General features: G+C 54.0%; 1 protein-coding gene across 1 annotated transcript in view; it reads right to left on the minus strand.

Annotated features, from left to right (window-relative positions):
- CFAP46 (cilia and flagella associated protein 46) overlaps nt 1-27,141 on the minus strand; it is an 88,306-nt gene that overhangs the window by 11,252 nt on the left and 49,913 nt on the right. The window contains exons 32-49 of the mRNA XM_089898378.1: nt 22,616-22,764; nt 21,596-21,694; nt 20,797-20,929; nt 19,930-20,076; nt 18,085-18,285; nt 17,878-17,984; nt 16,606-16,782; nt 15,596-15,731; nt 11,825-12,013; nt 10,902-11,090; nt 8,899-9,294; nt 8,297-8,467; nt 3,677-3,774; nt 3,118-3,194; nt 2,828-2,958; nt 2,410-2,489; nt 1,539-1,618; nt 442-603 (exon numbers count right to left, since the gene is read on the minus strand). Of these exons, the coding sequence (XP_089754504.1) occupies nt 442-603; nt 1,539-1,618; nt 2,410-2,489; nt 2,828-2,958; nt 3,118-3,194; nt 3,677-3,774; nt 8,297-8,467; nt 8,899-9,294; nt 10,902-11,090; nt 11,825-12,013; nt 15,596-15,731; nt 16,606-16,782; nt 17,878-17,984; nt 18,085-18,285; nt 19,930-20,076; nt 20,797-20,929; nt 21,596-21,694; nt 22,616-22,764 (2,722 nt within the window). The remainder of the gene's footprint in view (nt 1-441; nt 604-1,538; nt 1,619-2,409; nt 2,490-2,827; nt 2,959-3,117; nt 3,195-3,676; nt 3,775-8,296; nt 8,468-8,898; nt 9,295-10,901; nt 11,091-11,824; nt 12,014-15,595; nt 15,732-16,605; nt 16,783-17,877; nt 17,985-18,084; nt 18,286-19,929; nt 20,077-20,796; nt 20,930-21,595; nt 21,695-22,615; nt 22,765-27,141) is intronic.

The following is a 27,141-nucleotide window of genomic DNA, read 5'->3' on the forward strand; positions in this document are numbered from 1 at the left end:
AGTGCAACATACATGCAGAAAACTGCACACAGCACCAGTGTACATCCTGGAGAATTTTCACACCCCAGGCACATCCACGTCACAGAACATGATCATGCCTGAGTCCCCAGCCACCCCCAGGCCAGGCCAGGTCCCCCTTGTCCTCTCCCTCATTGCCTCTCATCACCTGATTGACGGCTAACTGTGTAGTTGGTTGGTTACCACCAGTCCCCTCCTTTGAAACAGAAGTATGTGAGGCAAGAGCAAAGTTAAATTTCCTGTTCAGGGCACGTTTGGCACCTAACAGAGCACCGGCACATAGTAGGTGTTCTCTGAATGAACCAGGGCCTCGAGAAGTATGGTAACATCTGGTAACTATTTTTTGACAAGAGTTACATTCTCTTATCGTGAAAGTCACTTAAATATTTGCATTTTAAAGTCAAGTATCAGTGTAGCTCTTACCTGTCTCCTTTCTATGCAGGCGGTTCCACAGCATCTGGAGAGAAAACTCTCGTGACACGGAGGAGACCATCCCTTCATCGAACACAGAGAGACCTTCTAACGGCAGCTCCAGAAGCTGCCTGTCAGCGATCAGGATGACGTTGTCTGCGACCTCGGGCTGCACTGTGGGCGGGAACGCCAGCGGCTACCAAGGCAGCGGCAGACACCTGAGGGCCAAGCTCTGCCCCTCGCCACTGAGGCCGTCTGGCCGCTGCACAGCCCCCGCCCGGCGGGAGATGCGGAAAGGAGTCTGAGCCGGGCACAGCTCGCAGGCACGCCAGCGCCGTCTTGCGGGTACATGCTGGTTTTGACGGTGTGGCCGGGTCACAGCCAGGACCTGGACAGAGCCTAGGCCATGGGGACGTCGAGTCCCCTGAGGTTCTGAGGGCCGCCCAGGCTCCGCGGCCTCACCAGGGAGCCCCTTCAAGGGACGAACATCTGCACGAACCCCCCTCCCCAAGGGCTGTCCAGGCAGGGGCCACGGCCTCTGGGGACAGCTGCGTTCGAGGAAGGGTAGTGGTGCTCCCGTGACACCATGGCTTCTCCAGCCGTCGGGAAACCGGTGCAAAGGCTGAGGCCACCAGACATGCCAATGGAATTGATGTGTTTGCAAAGTCAAGTTACTTAAAGTCCAGCAGGTTTTCATCTGGGAACGTTTAGGGCAGAAGCTCCGGTCACACAAGTGGTCACTGGGCTCCCGGCAGCTGTGCACACTCGGCGCGGCCTGGGACCTCGGGCACCGGGGTGGCTCAGCCACGGGGCAGGTGGCAGGGAGCAAAACAAGAGCATTTCATCTTCCACGTAGGAAAGCAGCAGACTGCTGACCCGGGAGACCCATCTGCCCTCCTGCCGTCTGACGTGCTCAGGAGGGTGACGGCGACGTCACCGTGGTTTGTGCCCGGGCATCTGGCAGGGCTGGGGCATCTGCGGTCGCGTGGGCAGTGGCGGGGTGGCGCGAACCTTCCGGAAAAGCTGCCCCCGGCGGCCCCGCTGCAGCCACAGTGAGCGCGGCTCTGCCGGCCTCCAACCCACAGACGCGGACCTGGGGCCCCACTCACCCTGCGGCAGGGACTCTTCCCTCTCCTTGTCTTTGCCCTTGTATTTTCCCAAATCCGCAACAACTGTGGGAATCGGTGCTCTGAAAGGCAAAGGCAGAGATTCAGGTTTTAAAAACTCCATGAAAATCACTGAGAACAGGGACAGCATCTCCTCAGGCTGTTCCCACCAGGGCAGTGAGGGCCACAAGACTCTCCCGACCTGCTGTTGGGGACCGGTCTCCTGAGATGGGGGCAGGGACAACAGGCAGGATGTGAACACACAGGATTCAGGATGCTCTGACCTGCTGGCCAATCAGGGAAGTTCACCTGCCCGACCCCTCTACCTTCCCTCCCACCAAACACAGACCCAAGGGGCCAGGCACTTCACCGTGCTCTCCCCTCCTTCTCACACCCAGGCCAGCGGCTCAGAGGGCGGCAGGGGCCGGTACCGCGGGGACGCCCCCAGAAAAGGTTTCAAGGAGGGCCAGACTTCCTCCCGATGGCAGGTGGACAGAGCCCGGGCTTCTGTTCTCAAAGAGCCTGTGCACGTCTCCCATTTAATCGAACGGTCCGATTCAGCGCAGAGAGAAGCCCACCAAGCCTACGGCGCTGTGGCCTCAGAGATGTTTCCACAAAGGAAACAGCTCTGACTTTCACATGCCCACGGCCAGTTGCTCAGCTGGCCCTGGGACTCAGGGAGTGCTTGCAGGCCGCACCCCCCAGCCCGCCCACCCCAGCCCTGGATGTCCCTGTACCTGTGCACACCTGGGTGCACCTGTGGGGACAGAGAGACAACACGACCCTGCACCTCGAGGGCTCGGGCATCCAGACGGCGCGCGCTCTCTGCACTCTCAGTCCCTGAGCCCCTCAGGAAGCAGCCCTCGATGGGTACCTGGCTTCCGGGGGGCAGCTGAGCAGCGAGAACAGTGGCCTCAGATACTCCTCCATGGGCTTCACGACCTCCGCGAGCCTCTGCACAGCGTGTTCTTCCCCTCTCAGGGGCGCGCCCTCTGACTCCTTCTCGCCTCAAAGACAGCCGCAGTCAGAGGCGTCAAAGGGGAGGAGGGGTGAGACCCTGCAGGCGACCCCCCAGGACAGGCCCAGCTCAGCAGCCAGCAGCCCCCCACCCCCGACTCCTCTGCCAGCATCACGGAGGCGTCTGCAACAGACTTGGCTCAAGGATTGGCCCCGTGCCTGGTCGGGGAGCCTGACCCGGGGTCCAGCAGCGCCTGGGGGGTGGTCCTCGCCCAGGCCTCCCCACCCTGCCCTGCGGGGTGGGAGCAGCCCTGGCACCGGGCTCGGGGCCTCACCAAGCCTGGGCTCAGGGCCATGTCCTCACTGTGCGCCTCGGCCTGGGCGTGCTCCCGGAACTGCTGGGCACTGGCCAACAGGGAGGAGAAGGCGGCCGGGCTCACGGCCATCCGAGCCACCTTGCAGGAGCCTGCAGAGACAGACGCCGTCGCTGTCCCCACACGCGGCTTCGCAGAACGCCCCCCGGGGCTGAGGGGACTGTGGGTGGGAACAGGTGCGCACGCTCGGCCTTGGTGCCGGTGGGCGCACCCTGCACGCACCCCCAGGGTGGTGCGCCGGCAGAACTCACCCCCGACCTGGAGCAGTTTGCCTTTGGCTGCAGGGATGAACTTGGGTTTCTCGTAGGCAGCGCCGTAGAGATGGGTCCTGTTGGCAGGATGCAGGGTGGGGTCAAAGCCCAGCTCCGGGGGTCCCAGAGGAGCCCTGACGAGGCCGACTCTGTGCCACATACCCACCCTGCTGGGAACAGGAGCCTCCTCCCTGCGGTGCCCCAGCCAAGTCAGACACAGGGTTAAAACATGCCCCTGGGGGGTCTGTGTGCGGTGCTGCCAGAGGCTGGGACACCAGCTTCTCCCCAGACCAGTGGGTTCTGCGCCACTTGAGCAGTGAACTTCAGACCAGGGCCACGTGCTGGCGGGAGGTGGCACCGTGCCCTCTCCCCTCCCCGGGTCGTATGGGCCAGCCTGGTCATCGTGGCAGAGGGACGGTCGCCCCTCAGCTCCCCTCAGCGGGCAGCCCCCGCCGGCCTGTCTGTCCCTCGGCTTGGCAGCCCCGTGCTGTGTCCACAGGAACCTTAGCGGGCAGAAGCCTGGGTAGCAAGCCCGAGAACAGGAGAGAGAAGGCCTCACCTGTCCCGTGAGTGATGCAGAAAGAGGATCCGAAAAGTGGGAGGGATTTCACTCAAGAAGTTAAAGTGCTGTTCGGTGACCCAGAGATTCTGCCAAGCCTGCGGGGGGCAGTCAGGAGTCAGCGCCGGGCGGCGGCTGCGGGGCCGGGCGCCGCCACAAGGGGGCAGCAGACGCACGCGGACTTCCCCGCTGCCCTGGACACTGGCTCCGCCGGTACCGCCAGAGCCCGACCCGCCGCCGCACACCCGCAAAGGCACCGAGCCCAAAGGCGCACGGAAAAGCCCCGGCACGTCCTGCAGCACAGCCGCCGCCCTCTCCCCTCCCCGCGGTCCCGGCGCCCCCCGCGCAGACACCGGCAGGGCACGCGCAGGACCCGCGCTCCCGGCCCGCAGGCCGCGGGGTGCGGGGGCGGCCGGCGGTTCAGCCTGCCCGGGCCCGGGTCCCGCTTCTCTGCGGGGAAGGGTCCGCAGCGGGGGCCACACAGCACCCCGCGGGCCGCCTCCCCAAAGAGCAGCGGTTGCTCAGAAGCCCATTCCCCACTTTCGGATGAAATGAGCTTCAGCTTTGCCCAAGCCGGCCAGCGTCGGCACTCGAGCCCTCGGAGGTGCGGAGGGGCTTCTGGGACGCTTGCCCCGGCGGCGAGCGGACACACGGAAGCCGTGGGAACGGCGCTCGGGAGGCTGCGGGCTGCTCACAGGGGCCACGGCCTCGCTCCAGGGGAGGCGCCGGCAGGCTTCCGCAGCTCGGGCGGCCCGCTCTGCGAGGCCCGGGGCCCCTCCGCGCTGGCGCACGTGGCGGCTGACCCTGCTGACCTTTGCTGCCTGCAGAGTGTCCCATCGGTGAGGGCACCACTTCTCATCCCTTCTGTGGACCCTGGGCACCTGGGTGGGCTCCCTTTTGGGGCCAGAAATGCTGCTGTGACGTCTGTTCTTTGGGGACCACCGGCCGCAGGGGAGTTGCTGGGGGACGGCGCTTCCAAAGGGGCCACCGGGCACCACCCCCGCCGGGGCCCCGCCTCCTCTCCTGCCCTTGGGGCTTTGCACCTGTTCCCCTTCAGCCCTTCTGGTGGAGGTCTAGCAGTACATGAATGGGGTTTTAATTTTTCCATCTTCCTGATGACCAGTGAACTTGTGCGTCATTTACAAAGTTTACTGGCCACTTGGGTATCTTTTGTGAAATTCCAGTCTTGTGACTGTTTTCTGTGGGACAGTCAGTCTTTCTCCTGCCGAGAGGGGACACCTCCTGTCTACACACAGGACACCAGCCCCTGGCCCCTCGCGTGTGTTGTATCTCCTCTGGGGCTTGCCTTTTGACTCCTGGGCTATGGTTTTGATGAACACAAGTTCTTACTGTCAGTGCAGTACAACTGATCATTCCCCCTTTGATGGTTAGCACCTCTGTCTCCTGCGTAGTAAGTCTTCCCTACTCCGAAGGCATGAAGAGGTCCCCTTAAAGCTTCTTCTGAAAGCTCTGCTGTGTTACCTTCTCAGGTAGAGCTGCCCTTTGTGCAGGGCTGCACCATCTGCTCTTCTGCCCTAAGTGTCACGCTTTTCATCTGTCAGGTGTGGGTGGTGGGTCTGTTTCTGGGCGTTTTCTTGTCCCGTCGGTCATTTTCTCCATTTGTGTGCCAATGCCACGCTGTCTTCCCTTCTATAGTTTTAAATACGTCTTGGTATCTTGTATAGTAAGCTGGCATTTCCTTACAAACATCTTAGTATGGAGCCTTTCCCCACAAATACAGCTGCCTCTGGGCTTACCTAGTTCTTCTTGAATTTTCCTTAGGAAGGTTTGCAGTTTTCAGGGTAGAAGTCATGTGTATCTTTTGTTAGATTTTCCTTAGGTATTTGATTGTTTTTGATGTTACTGAAAACGGTATTATTCGGACATTGTCATTGCTTGTTTGTAACTGGCAGGTAGAGATACAAGTCATGTTTACAGCCTTCAGCAGTGACCTGCCAAATCTGCATGTTAAATCTGTTATCGAGAGACTATGACTTTCAAGGCCCACAATCATGCTGGTTGTGAATAATGTTTTACTTCTTCCTTTTCAGCGCTTCTGCCCTTTATTCGTTTTTCGAGTCTAATTGTTCCATTGAATAGAAGCAGTGATAGCTTTCTTGTGTCATTCTGACTCAAGGAGAAAATTTTTCAAAATTTTAGTATATAGTATGATGTGGGGTTTTTTTTGTGGTACGCGGGCCTCTCACTGTTGTGGCCTCTCCCGTTGCAGAGCACAGGCTCCGGACACGCAGGCTCAGTAGCCATGGCTCACGGGCCCAGCCGCTCCGCGGCATGTGGGATCTTCCCGGACCGGGGCACGAACCTGCATCCCCTGCATCGGCAGGCTGACTCTCAACCACTGCGCCACCAGGGAAGCCCTATAGTATGATGTTTGATATGGACTTTTAAAGACATTATCAAATTAAGAAAATTATCTTCTATCTTGAGTTTTTGAAATCACAGACTGGTGCTGAATTTTGACAAATTTTTTTTTGCATCTATCAAGATGATCTTATGATTTTCTCTTTTTCCTTCTGTTAATACGGTGAATTATGTTGAATGATTTAAAAGTGTTAAACCACATGGAACACAGCCATTTGATCCTCATGTATTATCCCTTTTATAATCGCTGGATTTTACTTGCTAATACTTTGTGTCCACGTTGATGAGAGAGATTTTCCTTCCATGTAACGTCCTTGCTAGGTTTCTAGTATCGAGGCTCACTGGGCCTCTTTAAAGACAGTTAGGAAGTATTCCTTTTATTCCTATCCTCTGGAAGTGTTTTGAAGGATTACTTCTTCCTTCAATGTCTGGAAGAATTTATTGGCGAAGCCAGTTGGGTCTGGGATTTTCTTTGTGGGAATGTTTTTAATAAAAGGTTCCATTTCTTGAAGTGATATTATTCAGATTTTCCATTCTGTCCCCTTTGGTAGGTAATATTTTTGGAGGAATTTGTCCATTTCATCCAAATTGTTAAATTTATTAGAGTAAGGTTATAAAAAGTAGTCTCTTATTAGCTTCTTGATGTCTGAAGGATCTCGTGATGTCTTTTTATTACCAATACCGAAATTTTTGTTTTCTTTCTCTTTTTTCTTTATCGGATCTTTCTAAGTGTTTATCAATTTTATTAGTCTTCTCTTTGGAACCAACACTTGTCACGACAGATTTCCTCTGCCGTAAGTGTGTTTTAATTTCATGGCTTCTGCTGTTCTCGTTGTTTTCCATTTTTCTTAGGTGTTTTTACTCCAGCTTCTTGAAATCACAGCTTAAATCACTGTTTTTAAGACTCTCTTTTGCATTCAAGGTATTTTTCCTCCACGCCCTGTTCCAGACAAGTCTCCTAGGTTTCGATATGCAGTATTTTATTCTCTAAGTCAATTTCAACTGTTTTCTAAACTCCATCGTGACTCTTCTTTGACGGACCGCTGATGATAGACGCGGTTAATTTCAAGGCAGGTGTGTGTTTTGCAGCTATCTCTTAGTTACTGATTCCTGTTTTAATTTCCTTGTGGTTAGAAAACAAACTGAATGACTTCAGTGCTTTGGAACTTGTTGAGGCCTCTCGTGGCCCAGGGCTGGTCACGCTGGTGCAGCGTTCCAGGCCGGGTCTGTCCAGACCTCCGGCACTCACAGACGCCCCACACGCTTCTGCAGGCCACTGCCTCTTCATCTGTTCATCGTGCCAGCAGCCAAGAGGGCGGCCGCAGCCTCCCCGCAGAGCCGGGGGTCTGTCTGTCTGCGGCTGCTCTGTCTCTGGCAGTTCTCTTTTGAAGCTGCATCACTGGTGCTCACGGATTCAGGACGGTGGTCCGCGCTGCCTGGCTCCTGGGCCGTTTCCCTCCAGTAAGGCATCTTAGCAGAACGCTCACTGCTTCTCACCTGGGAGTGTTTTCACGGTTCATGTACTGCTTCTCACCTCCTCCAGGCTGGCCTGGCCCAGAGCAGCCTGCACCCCGTCTTGCCTCCGCCCCGCAGGAGGGAGGATTCCCGTCCCTGGGTCATGGCACTGGCTCTCGGCCTGGTGACTTTTTTGGTTGTCACACCTGGGGAGGTGCTGGAGGCCAGGCTGCCGCTAAACACCCACGGCGCACAGGACGGCCCCACCACAGAGGGTCATCCTGTCCTCAGAGGTCAAAAGGAGGAAAGCAGCCTGGGTAAAGGGATATGAGGTCGGCCCATGCAAGTAACCGTGGAAGCCCCATGAAGGAGGAGGGCATCCGGGCCTGTTTTCTCTGTTGAGTTGCATCAAGTTTAATTTCTTTAAATCTCCAATTCACATTTGCTAGTCCAAATAAAAGCAGAGGTGCTATTAGCTACCATGCTCTGCAAATTTCTTTCAAAATTAAACTCTGAGACTTGACTGAGTATAAAACTTTCCTTCAAACACAGCAAGGGCTGCTGCAGCCCCTGGGCATTTGTACTTGCGAGCTCGGTGACTCTCGCTGTCACCGAGGAGGTGGGCTGCTATCCCCCCACCGGGCCCATGAGGAAGCTGCGGCTCAGAGAAGTTGAGTGGCCCTCCCAGAACCACACAGCAAGCCAGGATTTGGACTCGGTCCGAGTGTGTCTGCAGAGCCGCGGGACCAGGGGCAGGGGCAGGGGCGTCCCTAGCTTGGTCACCTTGGATATGGCGGCCAGTCTCTGCTCCACGCTGGCAAACAGGTTGGTGGACGTCCTCTCCTGGCACCTCAGCCTGTGCTGCAGCTGCAGCAGCGCGGCCAGCTGTGAGCTGCTGGTGTTGGCCGTGGCCGTGAGCAGGACGTCTCGCATGCCCTCCGAGGCTGAGCAGCTCTGAAACAGACCACGGAGGCTGCCGAGGGGCCCGGGCGCCGTCCAGCGCGGGTGGGCACCCAGGTGCTCCTCCTGGCGGCCGGCACAGCCGCAGGGCGAGGCCAGGCCGGACCTTCACCGCTGTGCCCGCAGGCCTGCAGCTCAGGACACAGGGAGGAGGGCTCGACGCTCTTGCCCTACGTCGCAGGAACACGAGCTTGGAGGGCTTCCACTGCTCGTGCACCCGTGAGCCTCCGGGCAACCTCGGGGGGCCGGCCCCCGTCTCCTGGTGCCCACAGTGCTTCCTCCAATGAGCGCCACCCTTGAGGCAGAGCCCAATTGCAGCCTGGCTGGCAGGGCCACCAATGGAGGGAGCACCGGGGTCTCAGGGACCCTCCTTCTCCCCAGTGGCTAAGAGGGACCTTGTGGAAGGCGCCCAGAGCAAAGCGCACCTGAGACAGCGCCAGGAACTGGCAGGTGGCCGCGGGGTCCAGGGTGCCGACACACTCCACCATCTCCAGGCTGGCGGCTGCGGCGATGTCCAGGAGGTTGCTTCCCAGGGCTACCTGCAGGCACTGCAGCAGCACCTCGGACGCCTGGGCCAGGTACCGCTGGGCCAGCGCCATCCTTCTCTGCGGGGAGAGGCTCAGGCTCAGGCCAGCTCCGCAGGCAGGGCGCGCCCGGGGCGGGGCTGGGGGCTGGGGCTGGGGTACCTTCAGATCCCAGCCTTTCCTGCTGTGCCCCTCAGGGGTGGCCCTGAGGGCCAGCAGGCCGCCGTAGGGCCCCTTGCGGTCCTCGTCCTCCTGGATGATCTCCAGACATTCGCGGCTGCTCAGCTCAGCGCCCCCCTACGGAACACACACCTCCAGTCGGCCCGCACGTCAGCACGGACGGCAGTGCCCGCCGTGGCCAGGCGTCTCTGTAGGACCCCTGGGTGAGGGCGCTGTGGGCGCTGGGCCGGCATCTCGCTGATTTAGGTGACCAGCAGGACCCTGGCCCAAGAGCCTGGTGTTTGGCAGGTGAAGCCAGGGTGGGGCCTCGGCGTGCTCAGGTCAATGGCCTTCTGTGCTCACTCCCCTTCAGTCCTTCAGAATCACCTCCCCCGGAATCAGGACGGCCAGGACCCGGGGAGCCAGCTGCCAGTCTGCCCCAGGGGCCCGGGGGGCAAAGGCACAAACAAGGCCCTCCTGTCTGCAAGAAAAGCCCCCCTGACGGGGTCCTCAGGGTGCCAAGGGAAACTGCCTAGGGGGCAGCAGGCCCAGGAGGACTCGGGTTGAAGGGGAGCCCTGGGTTTGAGGGGACATGACACGAAGCGAGGCCTGGGGGGCACGTTTCCCCAGCGGCCCCTGCGAGTTGGGGTGTGGTGAGGGCCGCTTCATAGACGGGACGCCCGCTCAGAAAGGAGCTGTGTATCTGGTCCACGTCTGCCTGACTCAGAGCCTCCTGCTCTGGTGCTCAGTAAATACTGGTTGGACAAGGGGCCAAACGCCATCAATTCACTCAAATGTGAGTCACGTCCTGCGGCCTGGAGACCCAGGACACACAGTCACGGGCTGACCCCGGGGCCTGCACACCCAGCTGGGTCAGGGAAGTGGAGGCACCAGCCCCAAATCACACAGGGGTGCGGCGCCTGGCTGCTCGGGGCTGGGGGGTCTCCTAAAAGAGCAGGGTCTACGGGGATGAGCCTGGCTGCACTGCCAAGCAGGTGCCTTCCAGTTGGAGGAGGTGGCATCTGCAGAGGTGGTTAGGACGGTGACCTGGAGCTTCCACGGCCAGCGGCGGCAGTGGCTGTCACCAGAGCTCCTTCTGAGGGGTGCCAGGCCTGCTGGGCAGCCTTGTGGGGGGTGGCGAGTGCTGGAGAGAAGGGTGTGGGCTTCTGTGCACTGATGCAGCTGCTGGGGTCAGGGCTTCACCTGACTGTATGGGTGGGGGAGGGGAATGAGGGGGCGGGGCTGGAGGGGAATGAGGGGGCGGGGTGGAGGGGAGTGAGGGGGCGGGGGAGGGAGTGAGGTGGGCGGGGCCCCCCCACTGTGCTATAGGATGCAGGCCCAGTGCTCAGGTGCAGGCCAGACGCCCAGGTGCAGAGCTGCCAGGGTGAGGGAGACATCAGGGACACCCACATTTGGGGTGGGGTGGGATGCCCCACTTAGGATGGGTCCGTCCTGCCCTCTGACCAGGACCAGCCGTGTGCCTGCCCTTCCCCTCCCACCCGTTCTTTGCAAAGGGTGGCCGCCCCTCCTTGGGCCTGTCCCCAAAGTCCCTGTCTCCGTCCTTCCCTGCTGCTGCCGCCCTTTCCTTCCTTCCATAGCCCACATCGCCCTTCTTGACGGGGATGATTCGAGACCTGTTTGCTACCTCAGTTCTTACTGAGGTCAGGTGAGCTCTAAATATCTTGTTTCTGTTTTTTAAGCACAGGTGGTAGGTTTGTGAACCAGCCAGAAGGAGAAGCACGTACCAAGAGGCTCTCCTCCCAGTAGAAGGCGGGGCGCAGGGGGTCTGCGTGCACGGCCGACAGGTGCAGGGCCTTCCCGGCCAGGCCCAGGAGCTGGGCGCGGAGCTCCACGCAGCCGGTGCACAGTGGCTGCAGGCTCCCCAGCTGGGCCAGCACGGTGTGCGCCAGGGTCCGCTTCAGGGTGAACCACTTCTTCAGGGACACAGACCGCCTCAGTTACTCCGCCCCCCGCCGCGGAAACGCAATAGGCCCACCGCTGCTGCCGCTCCCCAGGGGGACCCACCCTCTTAACACCCCACGCATTGTGGCGAGGGTCTCCAAGGCTCAGGTGTTGGGAGGGTCTGAAGTCTGCTGATGGAACCTTAATTTGGGGCTGACTGACAAGGACATGAGTTTGTATGCAGCTCCATTTCAGGACTAATTTGATCCATTTAGAGTTACATCAAATTAATTTGATTCATACTTCATGAAATCTAAGACAACGTCTAAAATGCCAGGACATGTTTCCCTAAAACAAATATTTTGCAAATGTAACTCATTTTCTTAACAGACTGCAGCTGACCTTTATGGACTCCTTACTGTGACGACATGACCGTCAGAGCAAACTCGCGCCTTGGGAAGGGATGCCGTCTGTGCACAGGGGGTCTCCCCCTAAGTACGACCCCGCTTTCATTAGCCAGTTAGACGGGGCCTTTCTGAGGCCCACCGAGCTGCTGGGGGCTGCTGGGACCTGCTGGGAGCTGTGGGGGCAGGGAACCCACTCTGAGGGTTCAGAGACCTCAGGGGGAGGCCCGTAAAACCTGGCCTCCTGGACTCCCACTGGCTGGTCTGCACTTCAGGCACACGGAGGTGGAGGCCCCACTGCAGCATGACAGCCCCCGTTGGTGGGGGCCCCGGGGGACCGGTGAGTGTCCGTTGACGGTTACCAGGCCGACAGAAGTGTAGTCACTGGGGCTCTGCAGGTAGTCGGCCAGCAGCTTGTCCACGGAGCCCTGCTCCAGCTGCCGCTCCAGGGTCTCCTCCCACATGAGCTGGAGCATGTCCAGACACACCTCCACGAGGCTGAGCTTGAGGTGCGCCAGCCTCCTCACCAGAGGGGTGCTGACGTGCTGCAACTGAGACGCGCGCGCGGGCAGTCACGGCACGGGCGCTCCCACCAAGGCTCAGCCTCCACCCAGTCAGCCCCGACGGGCGTGCGCGTTCTGACGTACTGATACCCACGAAGATGATGGCTGCACCCTCTCCCCCAACCCCCCTGCCCCCTCCTCCTCAACCTCCTCCTTCTTAGGCAAACATGTGGCTACTTTCTGAGTCTACAAGTTAGCTTGCACTTTCTCGGATTTTACATGAATGGAATCGTATAGCATGTACTCTGCCTGGCGTGCTTCACTCAGCGTGGTTACGTTAGGGTCCATCCACGTTGTTGCCTCTACGTTAATCCCTTCGTACAGCTGAGCAGTGTTCTGTCGTGTCGATGCGCCAGTGTGTTCACCCACTCGCAGTCTGGGGCTCTTACAGATACCACTGCTGCGAGCATTCATGCACACGTGTGTGTGTGAACACGTGCTTTCACGTCTCTTGCGTAAACAGCTAGGAGCGGGATGGCTGGGGCATACGGCGGGCCTGTGCTTAACTCTTCAGGAAGCTGCCAAACCACCTCCCAAGGTGGCTGCACACGTTGTGTCCCCACGGGGAGCGCAGGAGAGTCCCAGTTCCTCAGGTTGTTCTAATATTCAGTGTGGTCGGTCCTTCAAGTTGTAACCATGTTAACAGGTGTGCGGTGGTTTTTCACTGTGGTTATAATCGGCGTTTCCCTGACTCACTAATATCGTTGGCCATCTTTTCAACCTGATTATCTACCATCCACATATTTTCTTTGGAGAAATGTCTGTTCAAATGTTTGGTCTGTTTTTATTGGGTTGTTTATGTCTTACTAAGTTTTGAAAGTCCTTTGTATACTCTGGAGACAAGACATTTGTCAGATAAATGATTTGCAAACATTTTCTCCCAGTCATCGACTTGTCTATTCATTCTCTTAATAGTGTCTTTTGAAGAGCAGAGTCCAATTTATAAATTTATTGTTTGATGGATCATGCTTTTGGTGTCACACATAAGAAATCTTTGCTAAACCTAAGGCCGCAAAGGTATTTTCCTGTTTTCTTCTAGAAGTTTGACAGTTTTAGCTCTTACATTTAGGCCTATGATCCATTTTTGAGTTAATTTTTACATATGGTGTGAGGTAAGAATTGAAGTTTATTTTTTGGATGCAGACGTCCAGTTGCTCCAGCACCACTGTTCTAAAGATGGGACTTTGTTCACTGAACTCTCTGCACCTTTGCTGAAAGTCAGTTTTCTGTCTCTGTGCGTGTATCTATTTCTGGATTCTCTATTACATTCCGATGATTTCTGTGTATTTTTAACCCTAAAACCACACTGTCTCAGTTCCTGTAGCTTTTATAGTGAGTCAAAATCAGGTGGTGTCAGTCCTCCGACTTTGTTCTTCTTTTTCAAAGTTGTGTTGGCTATGTTAGGTCTTTTGAAATTCCATATAAATTTAAAAATCACTTTGTCAATTTCTAAAAAACAAACAAACCCTGCAGTATCTTGATCAGGATTGCAGATAATTTAGGGGGGAACTGACATCTTAATAACGTCAAGTTTTCTGAGCCATGCACTTGATATATCTTTTCATTTATCTAGGTATTGTTTAATTTTTCTCAGCAATGTTTTGTAGTTCTCGGGGTACGAGTTTTCACTTTTTTGTCAAATTTCATATTTATGCTGTCATAAATGGTGTTGTTTTAAAATTTTTAATATCCAATTGATCATTCCTAGTATATGGAAATATACAATTAATATTTGTATATTGTTCTTGTATCCTGCAACCTTACTAAGCTCATTCCTTAGTACTAACAGCTTTATTATTTTGTAGATTACACAGGATTTTCTATACAGACGGCCATGTTAGCTGTGAACAAAGACAGCTTTACTGTCTGGACGCCTTTAATTTCTTTTTCTTGCTTTGTTGAATTGGCTAGAACTCTAATAAAATTCTGCATCAAAGTGGTGTAGGATGCTTTGCTGTCTTATTCCTCACCTAAGGGGAAAGCATTCAATCTTTCAACATGTGAGCTCTAGTTCTTTTCATAGATGCCCTTTATCAGATTGAGGAAGATCCCTTCTATTAATAGTTTGCTAAGAGTTTTTTTTTTTAATCAGAAATGGATGTTGGATCTTGCCAAATGCTTTTCCTGCATCTATTAAGATGATCATTTATTTTTAATTTTTAAAAATATATGGTGAGGGTTTCCCTGGTGGCGCAGTGGTTGACAGTCTGCCTGCCAATGCAGGGGACATGGGTTCGGGCCCTGGTCTGGGAAGATCCCACATGCCGCGGAGCAACTAGGCCCGTGCACCACAATTACTGAGCCTGTGAGCCACAACTACTGAGCTTGCACGTCTGGAGCTTGTGCTCTGCAACAAGAGAGGCCGCGACAGTGAGAGGCCCGCGCACCACGATGCAGAGGGGCCCCCACTTGCCGCAACTAGAGAAAGCCCTCGCACAGAAACAAAGACCCAACACAGCAAAAATAAATTAATTAATTAAAAAAAAAAAGAAAATTCTAAAAAAATATACGGTGAACCAAATTGATTGATTTTTGAATGTTAAACAAGTCCTGGGATAACCTCAACTTGGCATATAATCCTTTTTATACATTGTTGGACTTAATTTTCTAAATTCTGTTTAAAATTTTTCCATCTATATTCATGAAGAATAATGGCCTGTAGGTTTTTTTTTTTTTTTTTAATATCTTTACCTTGTTTTGGTATCAGCCTCATAGAAGAGTTGGGATGTATTCCCTCCTTTTCAATTTTCTCAAAGAGTTTGTGCAGAATTGGTATTAACTTTCCTTAAATGTTTGGTGGGATTCACCAGTAAAGCCATATGAGTCTGACATTTTCTTTGTGGAAAATCTTTGAACTACAAATTCAGTTTATTTAGTAGACAGAGGGCTATTCAGTTTCTGTTTCTTTTCGAGGGAGCGTTGGTAGCTTGTGTCTTCCAAGCCATTTTCCATCCATTTCATCTAACTGTCAAATATTTGGGCATAGAGTTGCTCATGATACGCCCTTATTATCTTTTTAATGTGTGTAGAGTCTGTGGTGATGTCACAGCTCTTATTTCTGGTATTGCTTATTTATGTCCTCTCTCTCTCTCTCTCTCTCTCTCTTTTTTTTTTTTGATCAGTCTGGCTACAAGTTTATCACTTTACAGATCTTCTTAAAGAGACAGCTTTTGGCTTTATTGATTTTCTTTTTAATTTTTGTGTTTTCTATTTCATTGATTTGTACTGTGATCTTCAATTTCCTTTCTTCTACTTATTTTGAGTTTGATTTGCTCTTTTTCTCCTTTCACATTGCAGAGGGTGGTGAGATCATTGATTTGGGATCTTTTTCTCTTCTCATACAGGTGTTTAGTGCCACAAAGTTTCCCCTAAGTATTGCATTAGAGATATCTTAAACATTTTGATATGTGCCCCCTGCAGCACTACAGTTCAAAATAATTTCCCTTTTGATTTCTTCTTTGGCCCATAGCTATTTTGATGTATGCTACTTACTTTCCAAACATTTGGGCATTTCCTCCATAGCTTTCTAGGTTTTTAAAAATTGAGGTAGAAATCACATAACACACTTACACCCTGAAGGGACAGTAAGCCCTGAATACGGTGAAATAGCTCTTCCTCTTCGGCAGCAGCTCTCTGGACCAGGTCGTATGCCTCCAAGTAACATGCAGTTTTCTGTTCTGCATCTTTCTCATTTTGGGCAGATAACCTTTATTGGACGGAAGAGTGGAATTTAGAACAAAAATGTCAAAGCATTACGTCGTCAGTACTAACAAAATGTGTAGCGTGTAATTTTCTTGTAATTATGATGTATATTTTATTAGTACTTTAAATTTTATAATTAGATGTTTTACCTGGAAAGATATTCTCAATATATCTCAGAGAAAAAAAAAAAAAGGAGCGATCTGGAGTGATGCAGTCAGCACAGTGTGACACTATGTTCATAACTAAGCTGGTGCTGATACATCAGGTGAAGCAATGCCACAATATTAGCTGTGCTGGTTTAAACACCTAATTTTCCTGTCTGTGTTTTTTTGCATTTTTTAAAGTTCTACATATACTGCTTCTATGATAATACTGTGTTAGGTTGGGTTTCACAGGTGTCAGGTTTCTTTTCCCGCATAAAGGCTGTTTGTAATACCCTGCTCTTGGTTTGCTTGTTGTGTCTTGGACGCTTGCGTGGCCCCGACCGCGGGGGGGCCCTGGGCGGGGTGCGGGGACAGGGGAGGGTCACGTGGAAGGGTTGTCGGCCCGCTGGAGCGGGGGCAGCGCCCGGGCCTCCCGAGGTGACGTGCGTGTGGCCGCGTGTGCACACGCGTGTCCGCACCCGTATGGTCGTGGGAAGACGCACACGCCTGGGGCCAGGGCTGGGCCGGGACGACGTGGGCGGACGCCCCCCAGAGGCTGCGGACCCCAGTACGTGTCTCTGGGGGAGGGTCGTGGAACCCCACGGCCAAGCCAAGGCAAGCCGTGGGGAGGCCCTGCTGGCGGCCGGGCGGGGGTGGCCCGGGAGGAAAGCTGGGCGCGTGGGGGAAGCAGGGAAGCGCAGCGGAAGGCCGGGAGGGGGGTGTGGGCCCACCCACCTCTTCATCTTGGCGCGCTCCAGCTTGATGTCCACACACTTCTCATTGTGGCCAATGTTGGTAAACTTCTCCTCAATTTCCAGCAAGCGATCATCCATTTCCATCAGCAGAAGCGAGTTCTGGAAGGGCTCAGAGGCCTCCGGCTCCTGGGCGGCTTTGATCTGGAGGCTCACACACCTGAGGGGGGGTGCGGGGTGGGGAGGCGCTTCCCTGAGACTCGTGGTCAAGGCCACCGCCCACCTCTAGCTTCCATCTGGGCACAGGGAGAAACACTTTCCCCAGCGTTTCTTGACACCAGAAATCCTACAAGACACGCACGTTCTTTGGTCACAATGCCATAAAATTAGAAAGTAACAACTCCCCACCCCGCCCCTCTCTTAAAACACTCAGGGGCAGAAAAGAAAACCCACTGGAAATGGAATCCGTTCACAGGTCACACCTGCAGGCTGCTGCAGGGGGCGTCAGAGGTGCCTCTGCTAGGGGGAGAGACAGAGCACAGGGGCCAAGGAACCCATCCCAGAGGGGGAGACAGAACAGCCATGACAGAACAAGCCCTCTCCCAGCACAGGAAGAACTCAGCAAAGACCAAGAGAGAATACAGAAAACCAAAATCAGGCAAAATCCACAATTCTTTGGTCAGTAAAGCAGAAGCTGCTCTGAGAAGGTGGATTCAGTTGGAATCTGCAAATCCAACTTAGGAGACAGACCTCGAGGCTTTGCAAAGTTACGAGGAAGGCACCCATGAACGTCCGTGCTGAAACCGCGAGGAAACCACTTTCTGGGAGAAGATAAACGACCAGGAGGATGGCTCGAAGATAAGCTGCTGATCTGAAAGCTAGCGATCCTACTTGGGGTCTGTCTCCTGTGGCCTCCCGCCTCCCAGGCAGCTGCAGAGACCCTGGTGCTGCCTCTGTGGACCTGACACGCGGCCCAGAAAACTGGCGAGCAGAGGAGCAGACAGACCAACAGACCCCAGGAGGACATCTGACCACCTGGCAACGTGGGGAGAGGAGAGGCCGGGCCTGCCCCAGCCTTAGAGGCTGCCCGGAGACGGAGCCACTTCCGGGGGAGCTGAGAATCCACGGGACAAACAAGGCCACTCGCCCCATCCTGAGAGAAATGCTTGCTGCCAGGAAGGGATGTGGGCGGAGGCTGTGGGCACAGGGCCCTGTCCTGTGAGCCTCTGAACTTCGTAGGCTTAAAAATTAATAGATGGAAAAAAGTAAACCACTATTTTCATGTTGATTAACATTTTTTCTTACAAAAAATTACCTGGCTTCTAGGTCTGTGGTCATGAATTCCAGTATGGGCATTCGGTTCGGTCTCTCCTTCTTAAGAACGTTGAAGGTATCTATGAGCTTCTGGAACAGCTGGCAGACCTGAGGCAGGCCCAGCAGGGTCATGGCGGCCCCCGCTGTCCCGCCCCCTCCCCCCCCCCGCAGGCTGCACCGCCGGGTGGGCACGTGGCCGGCCCCTCACCACTGCCTCTCTCCTCTTGTTCTCGGTGGACAGGAGTGTGTCCGCCAGGGTCAGGGTGGAATCGTACCAGAACTGCTCACTGCCCCCCAGGTGCTGGGCCCTCTCGGCCATCTTCCTAGCTTGCCCATACTTCTTTTCCTTGTTTGCCAACCGTGCCAACAGGTGCAGGCATTTCGATTCTGCACAAGGATCGTCGAGCTCCTAAAAAAGAGGTGCGTGTTGAGACAGGACGGGGAGTGGCGGAGGGGGGGAGTGAGCGAGAGAGAGACAGAGACAAAGAGATAGAGAGACAGAGAGGCAGAGAGACAGAGAAACTGAGACAGAGAGAGACAGAGACTGAGAGACGGCAGCCGTGGCACCAGGCCTCTGCACACACTGTCTGAGCTCTTGTCTGGCGACATGCCTGCAGTGTGAGGGCACAGGGGCTGAGCTTGATGCCTGTGTATGTGTTAAAACCTATTCCCCTGACTCTGGAAAGCACTGACAGCCCTGGAAAGCCCGCTCCTGGCAGCAGGAGGGTCGGGTGGTGGCCAGGTGGAGGTGAGGGCAGCGTGTGGATGACTCTTTCGTGGGTCTGGGGGAGGCTGACAGGGAGGGTCACGGATGCACGGCCACAGGCCAGGAGACGGGACTGCGGCGCCTGTGGCATGTGGGTGTCGGCTCACAGCCCCCCACCTCCTTCAGCCACCTGTCCACCCTCTGGTCCCCATTCCTGGCCCCTGGGAGCCCCTCCATGCCTGTGCTCCTCTGCATCCCCCCAGGGCCCACCCTGGCCACTTCCCTTCAGCAGCCGCACGGCCTTCTCCGTCCCTTCCCAGGCCACGCTCCCTCTTGAGTCTGGTCTGCACACACCTGTCCCCCTGCCTAAGACAGAGAGCTGAACCTCCCCAGGCTGTGAAGTTTTTGTACCTTTATTAGGGATGCTTCTCTTTCTGGAGTTCTTCTACAAAGGAAGTGCCAGCCTGTCTGGTTCTGTAGCTTTGCCCCACCCTCCCAGGGAACAATTCTGAACCCGCCCGGAGTCTGAGGCCCTGGGAGCCGCTGACGCTGCAGCTGAGCTACCACCTCTGGGGAGGGAGGGACGCACACACGGGTGGCTCCGCTCTGTCCTGGGTTTTTCCCGAGGGCGTCCGTCCTCACGGGGGACAGAGCCCAGGAAGAAAGCCACAGCTGAGCTGGGGGAGGAGGCAGGAGCCTGGGGCTTCCAGAAATTGGCACTGGAGGGGGCGGGGCCTGGGGGAGGGTCCAAAGACCTGTGCTCAGGGTCAGAGCAGGCTCAAGAAACCCAGCAGACAGTAGCGGGGGCCTGAGGGGCTGAGCTGAGATCTGAGCATCCAGGCTGGAGTCAAGCCTTTCTGAGGGGGCCGGTGAACCCCAGGCTTCCAGTGAGACCCCGGAGATGTCACAGACACCTGCAGGGCCCACACCGAGGAGCAGCAACAAAACAGCCAAGCGGGTCGGGGCCCTGGGGCCCCATCTGTCTGCCTCTTAGAACAAAACCGAAGCCCTCGGCCTCGCCAGGGGCGCCTGTCCACACGCACATCAAGAGGGCGGCTCAGAAACAGAAGGGGCCCCCCAGTCCAGGAGGAGAAAGAGGCTCTAACACATTCTGATGAAGGAGCTCGAGAAACCAGAGGAGCCGACAGACAAAGGACGTGAAGGACAGACCTCCGGCAGAGCTGGATCTGCACATGGGAGTTGGACGGGTGCTCTAGAACAGGCTTCAGCACAGACAGTTCCCTGCCTCCCAGAGAGAAGGGTCTCAGCGGGGGCACAGAGTTGGGGGGCTGCTTCTTGGGGGAAGAGGCCCCACAGGTGCAGTGGGCCGGGCAGGTGTGGCCTCACCTGGAAGGCCAGGTACGCCTCTGACAGGAGCAGCCGGGCAGGCTGGTACAGGTCCATCTCCAGCAGGACTTCAGCCTTGAGGGTCCACAACTGCGGGAAGGACATTCCATCCAGGCCCCTGCCGGTCTCTCCGTTTATCTTCAAAGTCTGTAAGACATGCAGGCCCGCTGGTGCTGCGTGGGTGCAGGGCCCGTGCTGTCGAGCGAGGTTCCCCACCGGCCCCGCACCCGCCAAGCCCAGCCCCCACTCCGGTGCCCGTGGCCGGGCTGTCCCCCGGGAAGTCTGTCTCTCCTCACCCACCAGGCCCACCAAACAGTCCCGGGTGCAGGTGGCTCGCCTGTCCTGTCCTGCAGGAGGGCTCTGCGCACTCCGGGCCCCAGCCATCCCCCACCACGAAGGGAGTCCCAGGTGTGGCACTCCCATGGTAACAAGTGCTCATGACCTCGGAGCATGGTGGTGGGGATGGTTATTTCCTTTACGGGCAAGCCCATACGAGGCGAGCCCACCACCAGACGGGGTCGGGGGCAGGCCGGTGGGCGCTCAGACCTCCTGGCCGCTCTGGCTGCGAGGGCCTCGCCCTTTCCCCCTTCTGGTTGGTGCGGTAGCTCTCCCGGGGGGGCACCCGCTACTCCCAGCCCGGCCTCTCTGAACTGCAGCTCAGGCCCTGCAGTCCCGTCTTCTCTGGGGACTTCCAGGGCCTGCAGGGAGGGGACACATCCCATCAGTCCCTGGATTTCCCAGGAAACCCCGCACCAGGATTTGGAGGCAGCAGGCAGTTAAGACAAGTCTGAGCTTACTGGCTGGAGCGGGGCCTGTCACTACCCCCGCTGGGCTAGGAACCAAGGTGCTTCTGCAGAGAGAGGCTACCTTATCCTTTGCTACGAGGGGCTTCATCTCTGCTTGCTGGGCTGGAGTGGGGGGCTCCCTCAGTGTTGGCAGACTTTCTTCTAATAGAGGTTCCTTATTTTTCTCCTTTTTCAAGGCAATTTCTTTTCTGCAGCTAATATAAGTAAAACAGGTATTATGCCAAAGAAGAAATACAATGGCCAGAGACACCTGAAAATGTTCAGTTTCAGTAGGAATCAAAGAAATACAAATGAAAATAGCTACAAGAAGCCGCTATCCACTCACGTGTTTACAAAGATTTTTTTTTAATTCCCATGGTTTAGCAGCATATATGACTCCCAAATTTCCACTCCTAGCCCATTCTCTCTTCCAGACTCCAGGCTCATGCGTCCAGCTACTCGTCTGACATCCCGACCTGGATGTTTAACATGCATCTCAAACTTACATCCAGGCCAGAACTCCACCCCATCTGGAAAGGCAGCCCGCAGAGGCCCCTGCCCGGCCCCTGCTTCTTGTGGGACCCTCCTTCCCCGTGTGCCCTCAGGACGCCCCCTCCTTCCCCGTGTGCCCTCAGGACGCCGCCTCCTTCACCCATCCCGCTCCCCCATCCCCCTGCACACGCCTGGTGCTGTGTCCCTCCGCCACGCGGCCCCAGCCCGGGAGACGCCCACACACGGGAGGGCAAGTGAGGAATGAACTGCCCCTGCTGCCCAGCCGTGGTGGGAGACGGGGCCTGGGGCTCGAGGAGACGCGGCCGACAGCAGGGCCGGTGCCTGAGCGGCACGGCAGCAGGCGGAGCTCCGCGGCTCGGCTGACTTACCTCACCTGCTCCACGTCGCAGATGTAGGCATGCCCAACCACCTCCTCGTGGAAAGTGGCTGCTTCCCTCAACTTCAAATCAGAACAAACTAGGGCAAGTCTGGGGGGGGCGAGAGGAGCGTCAGCCCTGAGTCGGGCTGCCCTGGGCTCAGCCAACTTGATACAAGTTGGTAAACGGGAAAAGGAATGGATAATCTGAGGCTATTTTCTATAATTTGTAAAGCTAAGCCAGATTACTAGGGAAAAATAACAGATGGCTCCATCAAATTTCAGGTAGAGCACATTTCTACACTCATTCATGAATTTTACTCCATACGCATTTATAGTCTCAGGGTCATCTTTCGAGGTCAAGACAAGGTGCAGTGGGTGGGGCTCTGGCCCGTTACAACTTTAAGCAAACAAGCTCTGCTTTGATTCTTGTGTAAAACAGTTGTATTGTGAAATGATTTCAAGTTTCCAGAAAAGTTACACAAACGATACAAAGAATTACTACATCCTTCACCACCCAGGTTCTCTCTCTCTCTCTCAATTTTATATATGTAAAGATCTATTAAAATTTTATATAAAACTTTATATAAAAATAGTATATATAAAAATTATTTCCTGAACTATATATAAACTTTCATATATAGTTCAGGAAATAATTAAAACTTATTTACGCATAAATTTTATATAAAATTTATATATATCAAATGTTTTCCTGAACTATCTGAGAGTGAGCTGGAGACACAAAAATGCTCCTTTCTTCCACTTATTCTGCTTCAGTGTGTGTTTCCTTGGAACAATCATATTCTCTTAAGAACCAGGCAGAAATTTTAAAACTAAAAATACTATTTTTATGTTTGAGCATTCTGATTTATTTGGCTTGACAAATCTTAGGGACTTTATTATTTATATAAATCGTCAACTACAGAATTAATATTTTAAAATCTTATTTGGTTTTATATTGCTTTGGGAAATATTCACCTTAGCCACTTAAATGTCTCCCAGCTCCCCCCAAAGTAAAGCAGGTGGTACCAACCGGAGGTGGTAGAGGTCCTTGAGGCTCTTGCTGTCGACCACGGAGGCTGCAATGAGTACCTCCAACTGCAGGACCGGGATGGTGAGCTCATGAAGGAACACCTTCTGCAGGGCCTCGACCAAGTGGTCCAGATAATATAAACTGTACGTCTACATCAATACACAGCAAACATGTAAGGTCAAAGACAGGGGAAGGGTGGGCCCCCAGCTCACAGGGTCTTCCCTCCAGAAACTCTGTCCACACAGTGCCATGCGCACAGGGGTGCTGAACTAGTGTCTGTTGAGGGAAGGAGTGATGTGCTCTCTGCCTCCTGTCCTTCAGTTAATGGCTTTCAGCTTGTCGTGTGCAATTTCCTGGAATCTTCAGCACCCAAGTATAAAGATGCTCACAAGAAAAATCCATCTGCTTTCATTCAAATTAATGTCTTTGTTTCATTTCTTTATATACACGTACAATTGCTTTCAAATTCAATACAGACAGAGACGAACTAATACTTCTTATAATGTCACACTAGGTTTGATATTCTCAGTAGAAAATTAGAGAAGTTGGATGAGCTATTTTAAAAATCTGCTTAAAAGCACTAAAGAGTGAACAACGCAGGCAAAAATGACTGGGCCGAGACATGGAAGAAGATGTGAATCGAGAGATGTGAACCTGGCACCTTGGGATACACGTGTCCTGGGATGTCTGCTGACAGAAGAGGCAGCTGAGAGCCTGAACAGCACCTGTGACTCTTCCTTTGCAGGTGGAGTTGAGGGCCCACTGAAGGCTAGTGCCCCGACTGGGTCCCCAAAGTCCGCACCTGAGGCTCAAGGGCAATGAAATAAAACAGCCCTGTCAGGGGTTACATCCCAGCCCAGTGGCATTTGGGTGGCCTGGAAAGCGTGTGTTATTTTGAGCAACTAATAATTGATCATTCCTGGTGAGGCCGACACTAAAAGATGATAATAGGATATTAAGGGGCTTCCCTGGTGGCACAGTGGTTGAGAGTCCACCTGCCGATGCAGGGGACACGGGTTCGTGACCCAGTCCGGGGGGATCCCACATGCCATGGAGCGGCTGCGCCCGTGAGCCATGGCCGCTGAGCCTGTGCGTCCGGAGCCTGTGCTCCGTGGCGGGAGAGGCCACAGCAGTGAGAGAACCGCGTACCACAAAAAAAAAAAAAAAAAAAGGATAGTAAGAACCACATTATGCCAATAAATTTAAAATTTTATATTAACTGGAAACATCCTAGAAAAACACAACCCACCAACATTACAAAAAATTTATAAAATCTGAAGCGTTCTGTAACTATTAAGTAAATTGGATCCATATTTTAAAATCTTCTCAAATAGATCTAGGCCCAGAAGTCTTCACCAGGGAATTCTTCCAAACATTTAAGGAAGAAATAACAGCTAATCTTATACAAATTCTTCCCAAGAAGAGTTAAAAAAGGGAACACTCTCTAATTGACTAAAAGGTCAGTGTGATATTGTGATATAATAAGACACATACCTCTGGTCTTTGTTCTTGGCTCCTGGCACTGAGCTCCTACAACCCTTGGGATTTTGTGGTTCACAAGCCCCTTTCACCCACACCTGAGTTTACACTCACAAGGTGACTCCTGGCCATCCCTACAGAGCTTCAGGACGGGGGCTGGCGGCCGGAGGAACCAACCACGTGATGGGAGAGTGAAACCCTCAGCCCCGTCCCGACATCTGGGGGGGGGGGGCGGGGGCTGGAGGCTGAGTTAATTCCCAACGGCCCGAGAGCCGATCAGCCGCGCCCTGTCCCGGAACCTGCAGGGAAACCCTGCGGGAAGGGGTTTGGAGAGCTTCTGGGCTGGTGAACGTGTCCACCTGCCAGGAGGGTGGTGCCCGGCACACCCCAGCTCCACGGGGACAGACTCCCCCGTGCTCGGGACCCTTCCACACCTGCCCCATGGACCCCCTCAGCGAGCGGCTCATCTGCATCCTTTACGACATCCTCTGTGACAGACCAGCGATCTAGTTGAGTCAAGCGTTTTCCTGAGTCTGGGAGCTGTCATGGCAAACATCGAACCTGAGGAGGGGGTCGTGGGGACCCGATTCATGGCCACACTGCATGGAGTGCAGTGGCCTGGGGACCCGACACTTGTGACCGGCGCCTGGTGGGGGCGGCCTCGAGGGACGGAGCCCTGACCCTGTGGGGCCTGCACTGACCCTGGCACGTAGTGCCAGAACTGAGTTAAATGGGGGGAGTCACCCAGCTGGTGTCCAAGGGGAGCGGAGAACTGGCTGTTATGCAGAAACCCGCACACCTGCGGTCAGAAGCGCTGGGAGCAGAAAACAGTTCAGAGTCAGTGCAGCTTCTTACCGCTTCCTGACAAACGTGTAGTATGAAAGGAAAATTAAACACCAATTTCCTCATGAACATAGAGGCAAACACCCCGAACAAAATACTAGCCAGTTGAATCTGATGATAAATGAAACGAATAGTATGTCTCAACCAAGTTGACAATATTCTGATAAGCATTAGGGAAAAAAATCAATGTAATTAAAATAAGGAAAGAGAAAAAAGCCATTATGTGATAGATGGAGAAAAATACTTGATAAACAGCTGTAGCCATTTGTGATTAAAACTCTTAGCAAATAGAAACAAAGGAACTTCCTTAATCAATGAAGAATACCTGTAAGCACCTACAACAAACATCGACGACACTGAGTGAAATGCTGAAGCCCCCTTGCTAAGCCGGGGAGCAGGATAAGGAGGCGTCACCATCTCTGTTCAGCGCTGTGCTGGTGGCAGCCAGTGGAATAAGGAGATAAAAAGTGTAATGATCGGAAATGAGGAAAAACATTTGCGGACGAAATGCAGACTCTGTGTATACACATAAGATCCAAAGAATCTACAGATCGATTACCAAACTTATCTAGAAGTTAACTAAACTGATGGCTGCAGGGTCAAGATGAAAACAATTATATTTCTAGATTTCGTCTGGAGTTTTAAAAAATGAAACAAAAGAGGTATATTTATAACAGCAGCACAAACATCAAGTACATAGAAATAAATCTAATGTGTGTAACCTCCACACATAAAACTCAAATCCATTATCAAGAGAAGTTACAGAAGACCTACGTCAATAGAGAACTAGAACATGCTCATCGATTGGAATATTCAATGTGGCAAAGACGTCAGTTCTCCCCCAAACCAAAAACTGATCACGAGATTCAATGCAATCACAGCCAAAACTCCACCAGGGTTTCCAATGGAAGCCAACAAGCTGACTCTAAGAGACACATGGAAACACATGGACAATGGAAAGGACATCCAAGACCTTCCTGAATAACAAGGTCAGGAAATGTTCTCTCCCAAGCAGTCAAGGTGACAAACCTCAGTAGCTCAGACAGTGAGGTGTTGGTGCAGGTGTGGACGCCTGATTCATGACAAGCGTGGCAAAGAAGCCAGGCCAGCGATTTTTCAATAAGTGTTAGAACATTCAGATTATCCAGATCGGAGAGCTCAGAACCGGATCCTTCACCTCACAGCACACACATGAACCAACTTCAAGTGGATCTAAATCTGACATGTAGAAGTATAAAGCTTTTGGGAAAATATCATAAGAGGACATTTTCATGACCTTTGGGAAGGAAAACATTTTTTTAAACAGGACACAACAAGGCACTAGTCATAAAGGGAAAGATTAATACTTTTTCGTACACTAAGACTTGGAATCCATATTCACAAGAAGACCTCAAGACAGTCAAGGCCCAGAGTGGAGGGTGACCTGCTGTCATAAACTGTCAAAGTGTTTTCTCCAAGACAGATAAGGAACTCCTTCAATTCAACAAGGTAAAAACAGAGGCTTAATAAAATATGGGCGACCGATTGCACACGCAGGCCACGAAAGAGGACATTCAAGTGGCCAAAAGGCGCTGAGAGGCGTCCGGCCTCACCGTAGTCAGGGAGTGTCCGGCTGAGCCCAGTGAGAGGCCCACGCCCCCCAGACGGCCAGGTGAGAAGGCGGGCCTCACGGCACGACCACTGCGGAAGGCAGTTTGTCAACATGCTGTAGTTGGAGATACACGTGCTCCGTGACCCAGAAACGCCGCTGCTGGGTGTGCCCTCCAGGCACGTGGGCACGTGGGCCCTGAGACATCTGTAACAGGCACGCTGGAGACAGCCCCGTGCCTTCCGTGGCTGAAGGACAGACAGGCCGTGGTCGAGTCACCAGACGGAATACTCGACACCGACGATGTGAACACAACCAGACACACGAAGCAGCGCGGAGGATTCCCGCGGACGCCGCGCTCCAGAGAGAAGCCAGCCATGGGCGGTTAGAGGCTGAGAGTCTCTATTTCCACAAGCACAGAAACCAGGCAGGTGCGGGGCTGAAAAACAGCCCCCGAAGTAGCCCGGCGCTACCCCTGGAACCTGCGCGCAGGTGTGATCAAGGTAAGGATGCCGAGCTGGGGAGGTTGCCCTGGATGATACAGGCGGGCCCCACGTGTCATCGTATGGGCCCCTGTACGTGGGAGATGAGACACAGACACAGCGGAGAAGCCACG

Source organism: Delphinapterus leucas, chromosome 16 (genome assembly GCF_059928025.1).
Source record: "Delphinapterus leucas isolate spDelLeu-1000000601 "Yukka" chromosome 16, BTC_Dleu_Yukka2, whole genome shotgun sequence".
Lineage (NCBI taxonomy): Eukaryota > Metazoa > Chordata > Mammalia > Artiodactyla > Monodontidae > Delphinapterus > Delphinapterus leucas.